Source organism: Myodes glareolus, chromosome 24, assembly GCF_982192425.1.
Source record: "Myodes glareolus chromosome 24, mMyoGla1.1, whole genome shotgun sequence".
NCBI lineage: Eukaryota > Metazoa > Chordata > Mammalia > Rodentia > Cricetidae > Myodes > Myodes glareolus.
The window spans coordinates 27,886,666-27,900,431 of record NC_142049.1 but is presented as its reverse complement, the minus strand read 5'-3'; the positions used below and the strand labels follow the sequence as shown (position 1 = coordinate 27,900,431).

The 13,766-nt window shown below is 48.2% G+C and overlaps 1 protein-coding gene across 2 annotated transcripts in view; it reads left to right on the top strand.

The window, feature by feature from the left end:
- The window catches only part of LOC125400701 (protein FAM169B-like), a 91,461-nt gene that overhangs the window by 17,785 nt on the left and 59,910 nt on the right, over positions 1-13,766 (top strand). For both annotated transcript variants that reach the window (XM_087901314.1, XM_087901313.1), the window contains exons 2-3: positions 3,414-3,544; positions 7,475-7,574. In XM_087901314.1, coding sequence (XP_087757440.1) covers positions 3,414-3,544; positions 7,475-7,574 — 231 coding nt within the window. The remainder of the gene's footprint in view (positions 1-3,413; positions 3,545-7,474; positions 7,575-13,766) is intronic.

The following is a 13,766-nucleotide window of genomic DNA, read 5'->3' as shown; positions in this document are numbered from 1 at the left end:
CTAATGATCCTCGGGTCAGCTTTTCCATGGGGCAGATTGATAGTGGTCTTTGTGAGTTCTGCAGTCCATACTTCAGGGGGCTGATGGTCCAGATCTAATGAGCATTCTCCTAAAACATAGGCCTAGAAACAACAAAAATCCAGGTCTGGTCTCTCAGTGCACTTCGGGCTGGTGGTCCTGGGGTGGTCGATTCTAAAGCTGGCTCCCACAGTACAAACGTAGCATGATGGGTACCCAGGGTCCATGCAGCCCACCTGCTGGCCTCTCTTAATTTATTGGCATGCTCACTAGATCTCCTATACCCGTGAGAAGCCATATGACAAGTCCATGAGACAGCTGTTGAAGTGGCAAGATTAGCCACCCACATTTCCTAAGTGCTTCCTATGGGAAAGGCATGGGTATGGGGCTTCCTATGGGGAAGGCATGGGTGTGGGGCTTCCTGTGGGGAAGGCACGGGTGTGGGGCTTCCTATAGGGAATGGCATTTGTGCTGGGACCGGGACTGCAGCTGAGTTGTGCTCCACAAGCCCCAGCTTCTTTTGTTTATGGGTTAGGAGGTAATTGCTCTAAGACAAAACTAAGGGGCAAGCTGGAAGGACTGCAGCTCTATGACAGAAAGATGGCCCGGCCGTGTCAGTTCCTATCCTAGGTTGAGGTGGTGTTTGAACTCAGGCCTCCGTAACTCATGGAAAACTTGATCTTGGTTTTCGGGGCTCGAGGAGGGCCCCCGAGGAGTACTGGCTGTATCTAGTGAGCCTTGAGGATGGAGTGGCAGAAATCTGAGAGCAGGGGACTACAGGAGCCCATTGGGTGCTCCGCTGTAGTGATGGGGAGCTTTGGTTTAAATAACATAATATGAATGCTTTATCCGGAGGTTGGAATCAGACGGACCTGGGTTCATGCTTTGTTATTTTCTTTTATGAAGCCTTGCTCCATTCCCTGTAAACTGGGGGCAGGCAGGATACAGTGCGAGAAGGTTGTGGACACTCAGCTGCCTCTTGGCCACTGGAACCCAGAGAAAGTTGGTTGTCGCTGTTAATTATGGATGGAGCTTGGATGGGTGGGAGGGTGAGGCCTGAGGCTCTCAGGGGAAGCTGTGGCCTTGATCTAAGTGAGGGACAGACAGGAGGGCCGTTGTAGGCTGGGTTAGTCTCTGTGACAGATTTGAAGCAGGCTCTGGGTAATTTGATATCCTTCAGGTCCCTCTAGCTCTTGTGCTGAATACATGACAACCCCAGGAAAGAATCAGGGCAGGCCTGCCTGGGCTTAGATCTGCAGGCCTGCGCAGTCGCTAAGGGCATTACTGAGCATGTTGGTGAGGTGCCTGAGCTTCCTTGAGCACATGTTTTTTTCCGTGTAAAGAGCACATGAGTGTGTGCCTTCTTGGCCAAAGAAGATCGTGGCTTTATAGAAACTCATCTCTTTTATAGTCACATAGTCATTCCCCTAGTAGACCATGAACCCTGGATGTCTTTATTTTTAAATATTTCTGACAGTGTGCTTTTAAGAACATCGTGTGTGTGCGTGTGTGTGTGTGTGTGTGTTACACTCAAAGGTTTTATAAAAGATTGAATAGTGACAGAATGTCCAGTTTTCCTTCAGTATCCACTGGCAAGTGGTTGAAAGACCACCATGAGACATGCAAATCTACCTGCATTCAAGTCCCTTGCAAAATGGCATGTTTATGTGCAGCCTGCGCGTGTTTTTTTCGATACCCTAGTTTCCAGGTGGCTTATAATTGCTAATACAGGTAAATGCCACGGAGGTAGTTGTTGTCCTTTACTCCTTAGGGAGTCGTGGTAAGGCTATCTGTACGTGTTCTGTGCTGTTCTTTAGTCTGTGGTTGATTGGATCCATGATGTAGAACCTCCCGAAGGGAGGCCGTTTCTACTCAGCCACGGGGGGGGGGGGGGGGCTGCGTAGTCATGGCATCGTGCCCTGGAAATTGAGCCTGAGGGTTGGGGTGCATGCAACCTGGTCCTAGTCCTCTAATATTGGCGGCTTGCACACCCCTGAGTTCTCCCACCGGGAGTTAATGGGCAGAGGTCAAAATTCCCCACCCCCTCACCCCGGGTGAGCTCGCTATCGACAGCCTTTTGGATCCCGAGAGCGACTCCCAGAAACAATGGTTCTCAGGAGAGAACAGGCGTCAGAGATGCCCCAGGAGTTTGGAGCTGGACTGCATGTCCAGATTAATCCACGTGAGGAGATAGGTGGAGAAAGAGGAGCAGGGGAAGGGGAAGGACAGAAAAGGGGCAGCTGCTGCTAGGATAGCCTGCTTCTCTCATAGGAGACCGCAAATCAAAGGTAGAGATGTGGTGGGGTCCACAGAATGAGCTCCGAGTCCCTATGCGCTTCGGAACAGGTCAGCCAGAGGCAGGCAGCGTCTTTGTCCACGACTGAAGGGGCGACCGATTGCTGCTTCCAAGACCTGGGTGCTGCCCATTCGTAGGATGATTCCAGGGGATCTGTTTCTGTCAGAGGTGCGAGAGGAAAGAGATGCTGAGGATGGCTGCAGAATACCTTGGATTAGTTTTTGGGCAAGTGATTGCAGGGATGCGCTCTTTCATTCCCACAAGCCACTGTGCTCCCAGTGCCGAGGGACGAGAAAGGGGTGAATCCTAGGGACTTGTGCGGTGATGGTAATCTGATGGAAAAAGAGTAATTTAAGTTGCTTGTGACAAAGGCTGATGTCAAAGTTCCAGCCTGCCCTTCTCTACGTTCAAGGGAGACTGTGTTCACGGCCCAAGTGGACCACAGTGAAAGGTGGAAAAAGCATTCAGTTGATGGGTGCCGTGATTGGGTTTTATGTTTTGTTTGTGTGTGTGTTGGTGTGTGCGTGGGCATGTGTGTATGTGTTTGTGTGTGTGGGTATGTGTTGGTGTGCGTACATGCTGACGTGTGCACATGCTTGTGGAGGCCAGACGTCAATATCAGGTGCCATCCTTCGGGGCCATTCACCGTCTAGCTCGTTTTTTTGAAGACCTGGACTCTCATGGGCCTGGAACTATTGATTAGGAAAGGTGCCTGACTGGAAAGCCCGAGAGGTCTGTCTTTGCTTCTCCAGGGCTGGGATTGCAAGCTTGTTTTTGTTTTTTTGTGTTTGTTTGAGACAGGGTTTCTCTGTGTAGCCCTGGCTGTCCTGGAACTTGGTCTGACCTCATACTCAGAGATCTGCTTGCCTCTCTGCCTCCTGAACACTGGGACTAAAAGCACAGGCCACCACTGCCCAGATTTGTGGGATCTGGGGCTAGATCTCAGGTCCTTATGTGAGCATGGGAAGTCCTTCACTGAGCCATCTCCCCAGTCAGACCGTTATGGTTAAAATAAACTATTCCTTAAAAAGCCTGAAATAATAAACTCTTCTTTTAGCTGCAGAGTACCTCTAACTGTTCCTGCCCTTTTCTCCTACAGAGGCCTACCCTGTGGATATCCTACAGGATGACTCCGGGGCCCAGCAGGCAGCAACACAGGTTTACTATGACTCGCTCAGGGAAGGAGTCCCGGCCTCAGCAGCGGTTTTCTCCCTTCCCACTGGGGAGCAGGTATGTTTGACCTTCCTTGGAGGGGCGCGCTGCCCAGTGTAACTTAGAAAGTGGGGTGCTATAGAAAGACGCTCTCAGGTTTAGAAGGACAAAGACCGACCAACAAACAAAGAAACTGCTGGAGGAAATGCTAAAGTAATTCCAGTTTGAGGTAGAAGAAATTCTTCGCTGGGATTCCAGAGCCCCAAGCAGGAGGCTGGCCATTGTGGACCGTGGGCTGGCTAAGCTGTGGGAATCCCATGCCTGCCACTTAGGAGCTCTGTGGACTCCAGCAAGAGCTTTCCCTCTCTGGTCCTGGTACTCTCATACCAAATGCAGAAGAGCATTCACATCATTTTCCTCCTTGGGCTAGTGTGGGGGTTAAATGAGATACTATATGAATGCCTGGCTGAACCTCACTTTCTTTGTTTTAAAGAGAAGGTGTGGCTCATCTCCTCCAAAGTTTGCTTCAGTTCTGGTACATGATTTGGAATGAAGCTGTGCTGTGTCTCTTTGAATTTGGCATTGATGAGATTCTGTGCCTTGTGAGTAGATACAGCAAGGGGACACAGGGAACTGGGAACTTTATTTATTGTGGCAAAATTTAAAAATAATGTGTTGTGGCCGGGTGGTGGCGGCGCATACCTTTAATCCCAGCACTCGGGAGGCAGAGGCAAACAGTTCTCTGTGAGTTCAAGACCAGCCTGGTCTAGAGCTAGTTCCAGGACAGGCTCTAAAGTTAGTTACAGAGAAAGCCTGTCTTGAGAAAAATGAAAAAAGGTGTTGTGTGTGTTGGTGTGTATGTGCACATATGTGTAGATGTCAAGGCCCAACCTCAGGATACAATTGCATATGAAACACAGTCCGCCGTGTATTTTGAGGCAAGGTCTCTCATTGGCTTGAAGCTCATAACTAGGCTAGGCTGCCAGGCCAGCAAGACTGGAGATCCGCCTGTCCCTACCTCCCCAGTGCCTGGGATTACGAGGACACCGTGTTGCCTTGCACCTGTCTTTTTATGTGTGTTATGGGGGAGCAAACTCAGGCCCTCCTGCTTACAAGGGGAGCACTTTAATGGCCATGCTCCCCCCGACCCAACACTGTTTAAGACTCCTTTCCTCCCCATGCTATCATGGGCAGTACTTATAGTGTTTGCTTTACCTGTGAATGAGTTCACACTTGTGACCTCACAGGCAGCAATGGTAGAGGAGGTAGTCTTGTCCAAGAGTTAATAAATTGAGTGGCTTGTGCAGTTATAAGCTGTGGCTTCCCTGAGATTTTGGAGGTGGGAACTTACAGGCAAAGAACACCCCTCCCCTGGGTGTCCTTAAGTTGTTGGGCAGCAGCGGGAGCTTGCTGGCCTCAGTAGGAGCTTGCTGTCTTCACGTGCTTTTAGTGCCTCCTAGTGGTGTTGTCGTAGAATGACATGTGGCCCCATCAGACACTGCCTGATCTGATGGGTGCTGGTGCCAAGCTGCAGCTTGAGAGTCGGAAGGAGGCCTGCCTGTCCGCCCCCCTGGGGGGGTGCTGCCCCCAGGTTCTTTAGGACACAGATTTCACAATCTGCTATTACCACACACATATTTATGAATAACTTAAAGAAATAAACACCCCAACATGGAGTATGTTCTGTGGAGGGAGAAAGCTGAAGTTATTATCAAACAGACAGTGAAACAGTTGCTGACATGAAGTTGTTTTATTATGACATGTTAGCTTGACTGAGGACTTCTTGCTTCCTCTCTTTCTAGAAGGAAGGAAGGCAAAAACCATCGTACTTTATCAGTGAGTAAGGAAGCAGGGGCAGGGCCTTGCCACTTGGCACACTGAACCAAGCTCCCCAACAGGGGCCTGGACCTCCCCTCAGGATTCATCAGGCCTTTGTGTATTCAAAGATTCTAGACCAGAAGGGAAGATGGTTTGGGGAGGTATCATGTCTTGACTTTCTTCTTTTCGTAATTAGCTGGGTTTTTTTTCCTAGTCTTGACATTACCCTGTTGCATTTAAAACACAATGCTCACTGATTTCTCTGGTGTAAAGCAGTGTGCGTCCATTAAGTGATATTTAAGGGCCACAGCAAAGGGCAGAAGAAGCCCAGCCATGTGTGGTTAGCTGCTGTAAACAAGTTGATGTGTCTCTGTGTTTCTTTTTGATTTTTATTTTCTGCCGTTTTTTCCTTTTTCTTTTCTTTTTCTCTTTCTTTTCTTTCTTTCTTTCTTTCTTTTTTCTTTTTTCTTTTTTTTTTTGGTTTTTTGAGACAGAGTTTCTCTGTAGCCTTGGAGCCTGTCCTGGAACTAGCTCTTGTAGACCAGGCTGGCCTCAGACTCACAGAGATCCGCCTGCTTCTGCCTCCCAAGTGCTGGGATTAAAGGCGTGTGCCACCACTACCCGGCAATAGTTGTGAGTCCCCATGTGGTTGCTGGGACTTGAACTTGGGTCCTGTGGACGAACAGCCAGTGCTCCTAACCACTGAACCATCTCCCCAGTCCCTCCTTTTCTTTTTCTTTTCTTTTTTTTTCTTTTTTTGAGCCAGGGTCTTAGGGTCTTGCTGTGTATCCCAGACTGGCTTCAATCTTGCAATCGCCCTGCTTCATCTTTCCAAATGCTGTGATTTTGGCCTGCTTTTAAAAACCTGGGAGAGATTCCTCCTTGAAGACACTGTGTCTAGAGTGAGCATCTTTCCAGGTAGCTGTGATGTTTGGCAAACTTGGTGTTCAGTGACCTTATAACAGCCACCCCTGTGGACGAGCCCCTTGAGGACCCTTCATTAAAGTCACTCCCCAACAGGGAGCTACCAAAACGTTTGCCAGCCCCGGGACTTGCCAGGAAACAGTTCTCTGTAATGATGGTGGCCCGCTGTAAACTTTTTACAAGAACCTGCCTGCCTAGCTCAGCCGCACATTCTTTTCTCATTTTCCTATAGTCTCAGTTTTCAAAACAGTGCCGGTAATGGAATGTATTGACCTTTCTGTGTTAGAAGCCGGGAGCAGAGCGTTGGATGATTGCGACGAGGGCTTCAGATGTGGCCGTCAGAGACCGTCTGGTTCCTCTCACTCACTAGCAAAACGGCAAACTTGATCTGAGTTTCTCCACCGTGGGGCCGAAAGGACAGGGTGGAGCCTGGAGGGCTCAGACTCACTACCCATTTTAATGGCTGCCTTCAGAGCTGGAGCCAGGGTTGTGGAGGCGGGCAGAGCCTGGGCGCATTCTACTGAGCAGCTACCAGGGCTCTAGAACGGATGAAGATGGCGGCAGAGTTTCTTGTGTGTGGTGGGGTGAGGCTATCAGCCTTGCAGGGTGAGGTGCAGGGAGGCCCAGGATGCGGAAGGCTTCAGGAGCATGACTCACAGAGAAGGGAGAGAGCACGAAGGGCATTTGGTAGAAGAACAGTTGTCTAATCCATGGGTCTTGGGATGGGAAGGCTTGCTGGTGGCAGACAGAAGCAAGACTGTTGCTATACCTAGGTTGGCTAAGGCTTCCATTGTTGGATTTCTTTTCTTTTCTTTTCTTTTCTTTTCTTTTCTTTTCTTTTCTTTTCTTTTCTCTTTTCTTTTCTTTTCTCTTTTCTTTTCTTTTCCTTTCCTTTCCTTTCATTTCCTCTCTTCTCTTCTCTTCTCTTCTCTTCTCTTCTCTTCTCTTCTCTTCTCTTCTCTTTCTTTCTTTTTTTTTTTTCGAGACAGAGTTTCTCTGTAGCTTTGGAGCCTGTCCTGGAGCTAGCTCTTGTAGACCAGGCTGGCCTCAAACTCACAGAGATCTGCCTGCCTCTGCCTCCCGAGTGCTGGGATTAAAGGTGTGCACCACCACTGCCGGGCCCATTGTTGGATGTCTTGCATTCTAAATTTGCCTCTGCTAACAGTGTTCTTTCAGTGAGCACCATGCCAAGCAATTGCCCAGTTGTTTCCCGTGCCTTAATCCAGTGAGAGAGCCCAAGAGTAATTCATTTGTTCTTTTCTTTAGGTCAGACTTGAAACTTCATCTCTTCGATTTTGCGCTATGTACCGTGACGAACCTCAACATAAATTACTGACTTTGGTTAGTCCCCAGGACACAAAGACAGGTTGGTAGTCATTCTGTTTGTTTATTTAATGTGCATTGATGTTTTGTCTGTATGTCTGTCTGTGTGAGATGTTGGATCTCCTGGAACTGGAGTTACAGTTGTGTCTCACCATGTATGTACTGGGAATTGAACCTGGGTCCTCTGGAAGAGCAGCCAGTGCTCTTAACCACTGAGCCATCTCTCTAGTCCTATGAGTGGTAGTTATTAGTGGACGTGAGGTGTGTGTTGGTGTGTGTGCATGATGTGCTGAAGATGGAACCTAGGGCCTCACACATGTTAGGCAAGCACCACGACCAAGGCACACGTACAGCCTTGGTTTTAAAAACCTTGATTTTTATGGTATACAATCTATGTAAGTCACATACCCAGGGAATGGTGTCAATGTCCTTTGTTGAATTTGGAAGAATATTAAGGTAGACTGGCTAGTTTTCAACTTTTAGGGACCCAGTGGTACCTTCTTGTCTCTCTTGAGACAGGGGTCATTCTGCACGTCTCCCCTCACAGTTCCTACTCAGAGCTGCTTTTGTGGCTCACTCTTGCTATCCCATTAACAGCAGTCTACAGAGCTGTGGACACCAGGTAGGACACTATTGGGGTATCACCATGACCTTGTGGAATGAAGGGGTCATTCTCATTACCAGATGCAGTGAATGAGGGTCTCAGAGTGGTCAAGTGACTCGCCAAAGGCCTCTAGCCAGAGTATGGGAGGGATTGGTTTCTGCAAAGTGAGAACTGGGTGGGGGTTCTGTTTCTGGTGCTGATGGTCATAGGGTCTGTGATTCATTTATCTTTCCCTCCAGCTACAGAGAAACTATCTGGGCCAGGCTTTTGTGATAGCTCCATGGAGCGAGTCCTCTGGAGAGAGGTATAAGCATGGCCAGTTACATCTTTTTTGTTGCTGTTGTTCTTTGAGACAGGGTTTCTCTGTGAAACAGTCCTGCCTGTCTTGGAACTTACTCTGTAAACCAGGCCAACCTCGAACACACAGAGATCCGCTTGCCTCTGCCTCCCGAGTGGTTGCATCTTACGCAGAGGCTGGGGGGCGTCGGCAATGAGCAGCCTGCAGTGTGGAGGTCTTCCTGAACCAGAGCACCAGCAAGCTGGTAGGAGGCCCCTTACTTCTGACCTCCCAGTAAATAATCCCACATGACATTTTTCTCATTTGTTTTGCCCTTCTTACAATGCCAAGTATTGCTTTCCAGTAGGAAGTAACAATGCTAGTACACTGGTAGTAAACTTTTAAATTAGTTAGCCCCTCTAAAGGTTGGCATTGTGAGACTCTAAGTCTTTTAACTACTCTTTGCAAAGGAGGTCCGCCCCAGCTCTCCACCTCCCCTGGATAAATAGTTTTGCTTGTCACTTGACTATCTGCCTGGAGTGTGTGCTCAGAGGATTCCTTGCTCAGCTGGTGTCACCAAGTCCAACGTGACATCTTTGGAGGCAAGCTGTTTAAAAGTATGCAAGACTCTTTTTTCTTTTTTCTTTCTTTCTTTTTTTTTCGAGACAAGGTTTCTCTGTAGCTTTGGTGCCTGCCCTGGAACTAGCTCTTGTAGATCAAACTCACAGAGATTCACCTGCTGCTGCCTCCCGAGTGCTGGGATTAAAGGTGTGCACCACCATTGCCCGGCTCTTTTTTTTTTTTTAAGTATCAGGTATTTTTTTTTTTAGCAGTTCTTTATTCTTTATTTATTATGTATACACCGTTCTGCCAGAGGAGGGCATCAGATCTCATTACAGATGGTTGTGAGCCACCATGTGGTTGCTAGGAATTGAACTCAGGACCTCTGGAAGAGCAGCCAGTGTTCTTAACCTCTGAGCCACCTCTCCAACCCATATGAAAGACTCTTTATGCTTCTCTTCTTGCTAAACATGAAACATCAGTGTGCTCAGCTCACTCTCTGGGCATTGGGGGTCTGATGCCAGGGCTTTCTTAGTGCCCCACGACCAGCAGAAGCTGTGTGAGAGCGCTCTGGTGGCAGTGAGGGTGCCTCCTCTCTCTCTCTCCATCCAGCTGAGCCTTGACTGCCCTGAAGAGAGGGTCCCTGAGAACCTCAGGAGTTTGACACTACCTTGAGTTTGCAACCCTACTACCAGGGGCGAAGAGGAGTCCTTCAATGCACAGATTATGAAAATCTCTTAAAAGACTCATTTTAGGAAGATGTCCAGATATCAGCAGCTCCTCCACCCCATTTGGACACTGAACAAGAATCTGGTTACAGGCTTTAAAAGACAGTCTGCAGGATGTAAACATACGATGGATTCTTAGAAATCTGTTTCCCATTTGCACTGTACTTAATTTCTGTTGTTAAGAGTACACCCTAATACATATTCATGAGCGCTGAGAAATCTCGCTGTGGCTCCACGCTCGTATGCGAGAGTGCTTTTAATAAAGTTTCCGAGTGACTTCCTGCTGCTGTGGGCTCCGTCATTGCTAGCTACGATTGTTTACAATGTCAGAGAAACACTTGTGCTCTTGATGCCCTGTGCACTCTAATCCAGTATTTAGACGGTGTCTTGAGTTCTTCCCAGACTGTGCATCTTGGAACTTGAGACTTGCAGACCCTGTCGTACAAGGGTTCTTTACAGCCATGCCCAGTGTGTCATTTACCCTTCTCCAAAGCTGTGTCTACGGAGAAGGGCATTGCTGACTCTTGTGCCGTTGTCTTTTTCCCCCTGTATGTAAAAGCAAAGAGCCTTTATTGTATGCAAGTTTGCAAACTTGGTCTCTCTGCATGTCCATCGTACTGGAATAAACGGAGAGCCCCGAGCTCAGTTAAGAGTTGGATTTTTATAGTAGTAAAGGTGGGGATGAGGGGTTTCTGAGGTTCAGGACCCCTGATTGGCTGGCATTTGTCTAGGGGTGTCCTGGTGAGTGGGTACTGGCAGGTGATCCTTTCTACAGCGGTTGGAATGTTTGGATGGTCTGTTCTTGGGTGGTGCTCAGGTAATCTTAGTTTATGGTCCTTCTTGCAACCAGGTATTGCTTCAGGATAAACTACTGAGACTCAGATGGCTGAGTCCTACTCTGGCAGGTGATAATGGTTGGAAGTAAAGGACTTCCTTTGGGTGACCTGTTCATATTTAACTTGTCATGGCTGGCTCCCACATTTCCCCCTTCACAAGCGCCAATGGCAGGACCCAATCTTGGGTCCTGCTTGCCCTTGTTTTTTTTTTTTTTTAAATATTTATTTATTAAGCATACAATGTACTGCTGGCAAGGAAGGCACCAGGTCTCATTACAGATGGTTGCGAGCCACCATGTGGTTACTGGGAATTGAACTCGGGACCTTTGGAAGAGCAGCCAGTGCTCTTACCCTCTGAGCCATCTCTCCAGCCCTTGCCCCTGGTTTTTAAGGAGGTCTGGAACTACTTAAACTAGTAAATCCATTAACTGACAGCTCTGGACCTATTTTCCTAGTATATCAACAGTGCCATTATCTTTACATTCTGGTGAAGGCAGATGCGTGTTTAAATGGAAGCTAAAGGGACCAGAAGCTGTTTGATCGGCCCTATGTATGAGTTAATTATTGATAACTGTGTGTGAGTTAATTATTGATAAGCCGGTTCGCTCCATTACCGTGACTTCCGATAAGTCTGCAAGCAAATGAAAAACATCCAGGAAGGCCAAGGTCCCCAGTGGCAAGAAGTTGATACTTAGGGCTTCCTGCTCCAGCATGAGGGACGAAGCCTTCCACCACTTGCCCTGTAGGAAACTGCAAATGCCTTCCACATAGAGGTGGCTTCAGAAGCAGGCATTCTTGGCTCTGCGGCTTGTATTTATTCAGATTTTCTACACAGCGGCTGGTTTATATTCCCTAAGGGGAAATGGACAAATGAAGTCAGCAGCCCTGCTTTCTATGTGGCCTCAGCTTCCCAAGGGCCTTCACCTACTTCTTCATATTTTATTTCCCTTATTTTTTAAATTATTAACTCAAGTGTTTACGAATATTAGAAAGTGAGTCCTTATGCCAAATGCAAAGCGACCTCCCCTCATCTCTCTATCCAATCCAAAGCGCTCACCCTTGGGTTCACAATTGTCAGCACTGGTGATCTTGGCTTTCCTTAGTTCTTCCTTTGTCCTGCATATGCAATAGGACGAATATGGACTTGGGTATCTAGTGAAGCGACGTGAAGTCTTGATTCAGTCAACTGCTTGCGTGTGGTAGCTGGACTGTTTGGCTTCTCCGAGCATCAGGGTCACCATTTACAAAACGGAGATCTTATACTTCCTGGGATGTCTGTGGAAGCCGAATGACTTGTGGTAGCAGAGAGGATGCTTTGGGACCATTCCAGCAGAGAGCAGGGGGCCCATAGTCCACCACGGCCAGCCTGGTTTCCTCTTCACCTTCACATTTTCATTGTGCGAGAGGAACACATGACTTCAGAGGGCTTGGCTCATGTGTTAAATTTCTGGCCAAACTCTATGAGTGGGAGTTATATCCCCCAACAGATTCTGCCTGCCACACCACTGGCAGCCTAGTTTGACTCTGAACTACACTAACAGTAAGGTTGTTCTTCTACACACCCCAAAGTACCTAGTGGAGAAATGTCACACACTTGATCTGAAAGCATCAGTTGATCAGGGGTAGGCTGTGGGGTGGGCACATGGCCATCCTGGGTGAAAAAGGTAGCCATTCCAGCAAGGGGAGATGCCAGCTCTGATCTGGTGCCGCCAGAAGGGAGAAGATGGTGTTTCTAACGGCCTCCTTTGCCAGTCAGGCCACGTCTGAAGTAAATGGTGTTTGTCCATGGAGTGTTTAGGGAACAAAGTGGGGGCGGAGCAATGACTGAGGAGACCAGGTTGCAGATAAGGGATGTGGGGATCCAGGACTCCTGGTGGGAGCTGGAGAGATGGGGTGAACACTTTAGAGCATTTTCCAGAGTTTGAATCCTAGCATAGAACAAGCCAGGAGTCCCACATATTCTTTTAATTCCAATTCCAAGGGAGATGATGTTCTCTTCTGATGTCTGTATGTATACACACACACACACACACACACACACACACACACTCACACACTCACACCACACACATACTCATTCATTTACATCACACACACATTCACACAGACTCACATATACACTCATACACACTCTCTCTCGTGTGTGCACACATACACAGATGAATAAACAACCAGAAGATGGCCTCTGAAGGTTTGCTCAAATCCGCAGGGCTCTGCAAGGTGGGTTTTAGGCACTCTGGCTGCCTTTCAGAAGGAGAAAAATGGGTCATCTTGAAATAATTCTATTTCAGTTCTGAACTTATCAATTTTTCTCTATTTCAAATATATCAACATTCAATCATAAATATTTTATTTCCACTTCCTGAGAACGTGTCCTTCTTGCTTGGCTAACTATTAATCCCACTTTAAAACAAGAAGGAGCAGGTTTCTAGCCGGATGCTCTGAGTTAGGGTGAGATGCTCTTTGTAAGATGTTGATCTGGACGGCAGTGATGCTGTGTTGGTACCCAGGGTGCTAAGAGGATAGGCGTATACAGACAAGTCAGTCAGTGCATCTGGAACCCTGGGGTGCTTCAGGCCACTAGGACATAGCATGCAGATATGCCCATGTGTCTCCTTTCTGACCGAGTGCTTTCCACACTTGGGCCATCCAGGCCAGTGGGTGTGGCCTCTTCAGGGACGGCTCTTCTCAAGTCTGGGGTTGCCTTTTCCTTCTTGCTCCTCACTCTCTGGCTGTTGCTTCTGTGATGTTTCTTCCATGAAGTGGATCATGCAGGAACTGCGTGTGATCTGCTAAAGACATGCCTCGTGGCTTCTCAGAGTCCCCGTCATCATCGGCTCTTTCTAGTCCTTGCCCGACTTTTTGCATGTTTCAATCCCAGGATCACAATCGTAGGTTCTGGCAGCTTCTAGAGCCATTTGCCTTTGCAGTGAGGATGGCCCTCTGTGACCGTCAAGTGCTTGGCGTTTGGTTTTTGGATTCTGTTCTCCACGGCTGCAGCCTGTCAGGCTTCTTCCTTCCCTCCTTCCCTCCCTCCCTCCCTCCCTCCCTCCCTCCCTCCCTCCCTCCCTCCCTTCCAGTCCTCTCTCTGTCCCTCCCTTCTCTCTGTCTCTGTCTCTATCTCTGTCTCTCTCTCTGTCTCTGTCTCTCTCACACACACGCAGAGAGAGAGAGACAGAGAGACAGAGAGACACAGAGAGAGAGACAGCATATTTGTGGAGTTCAGAGG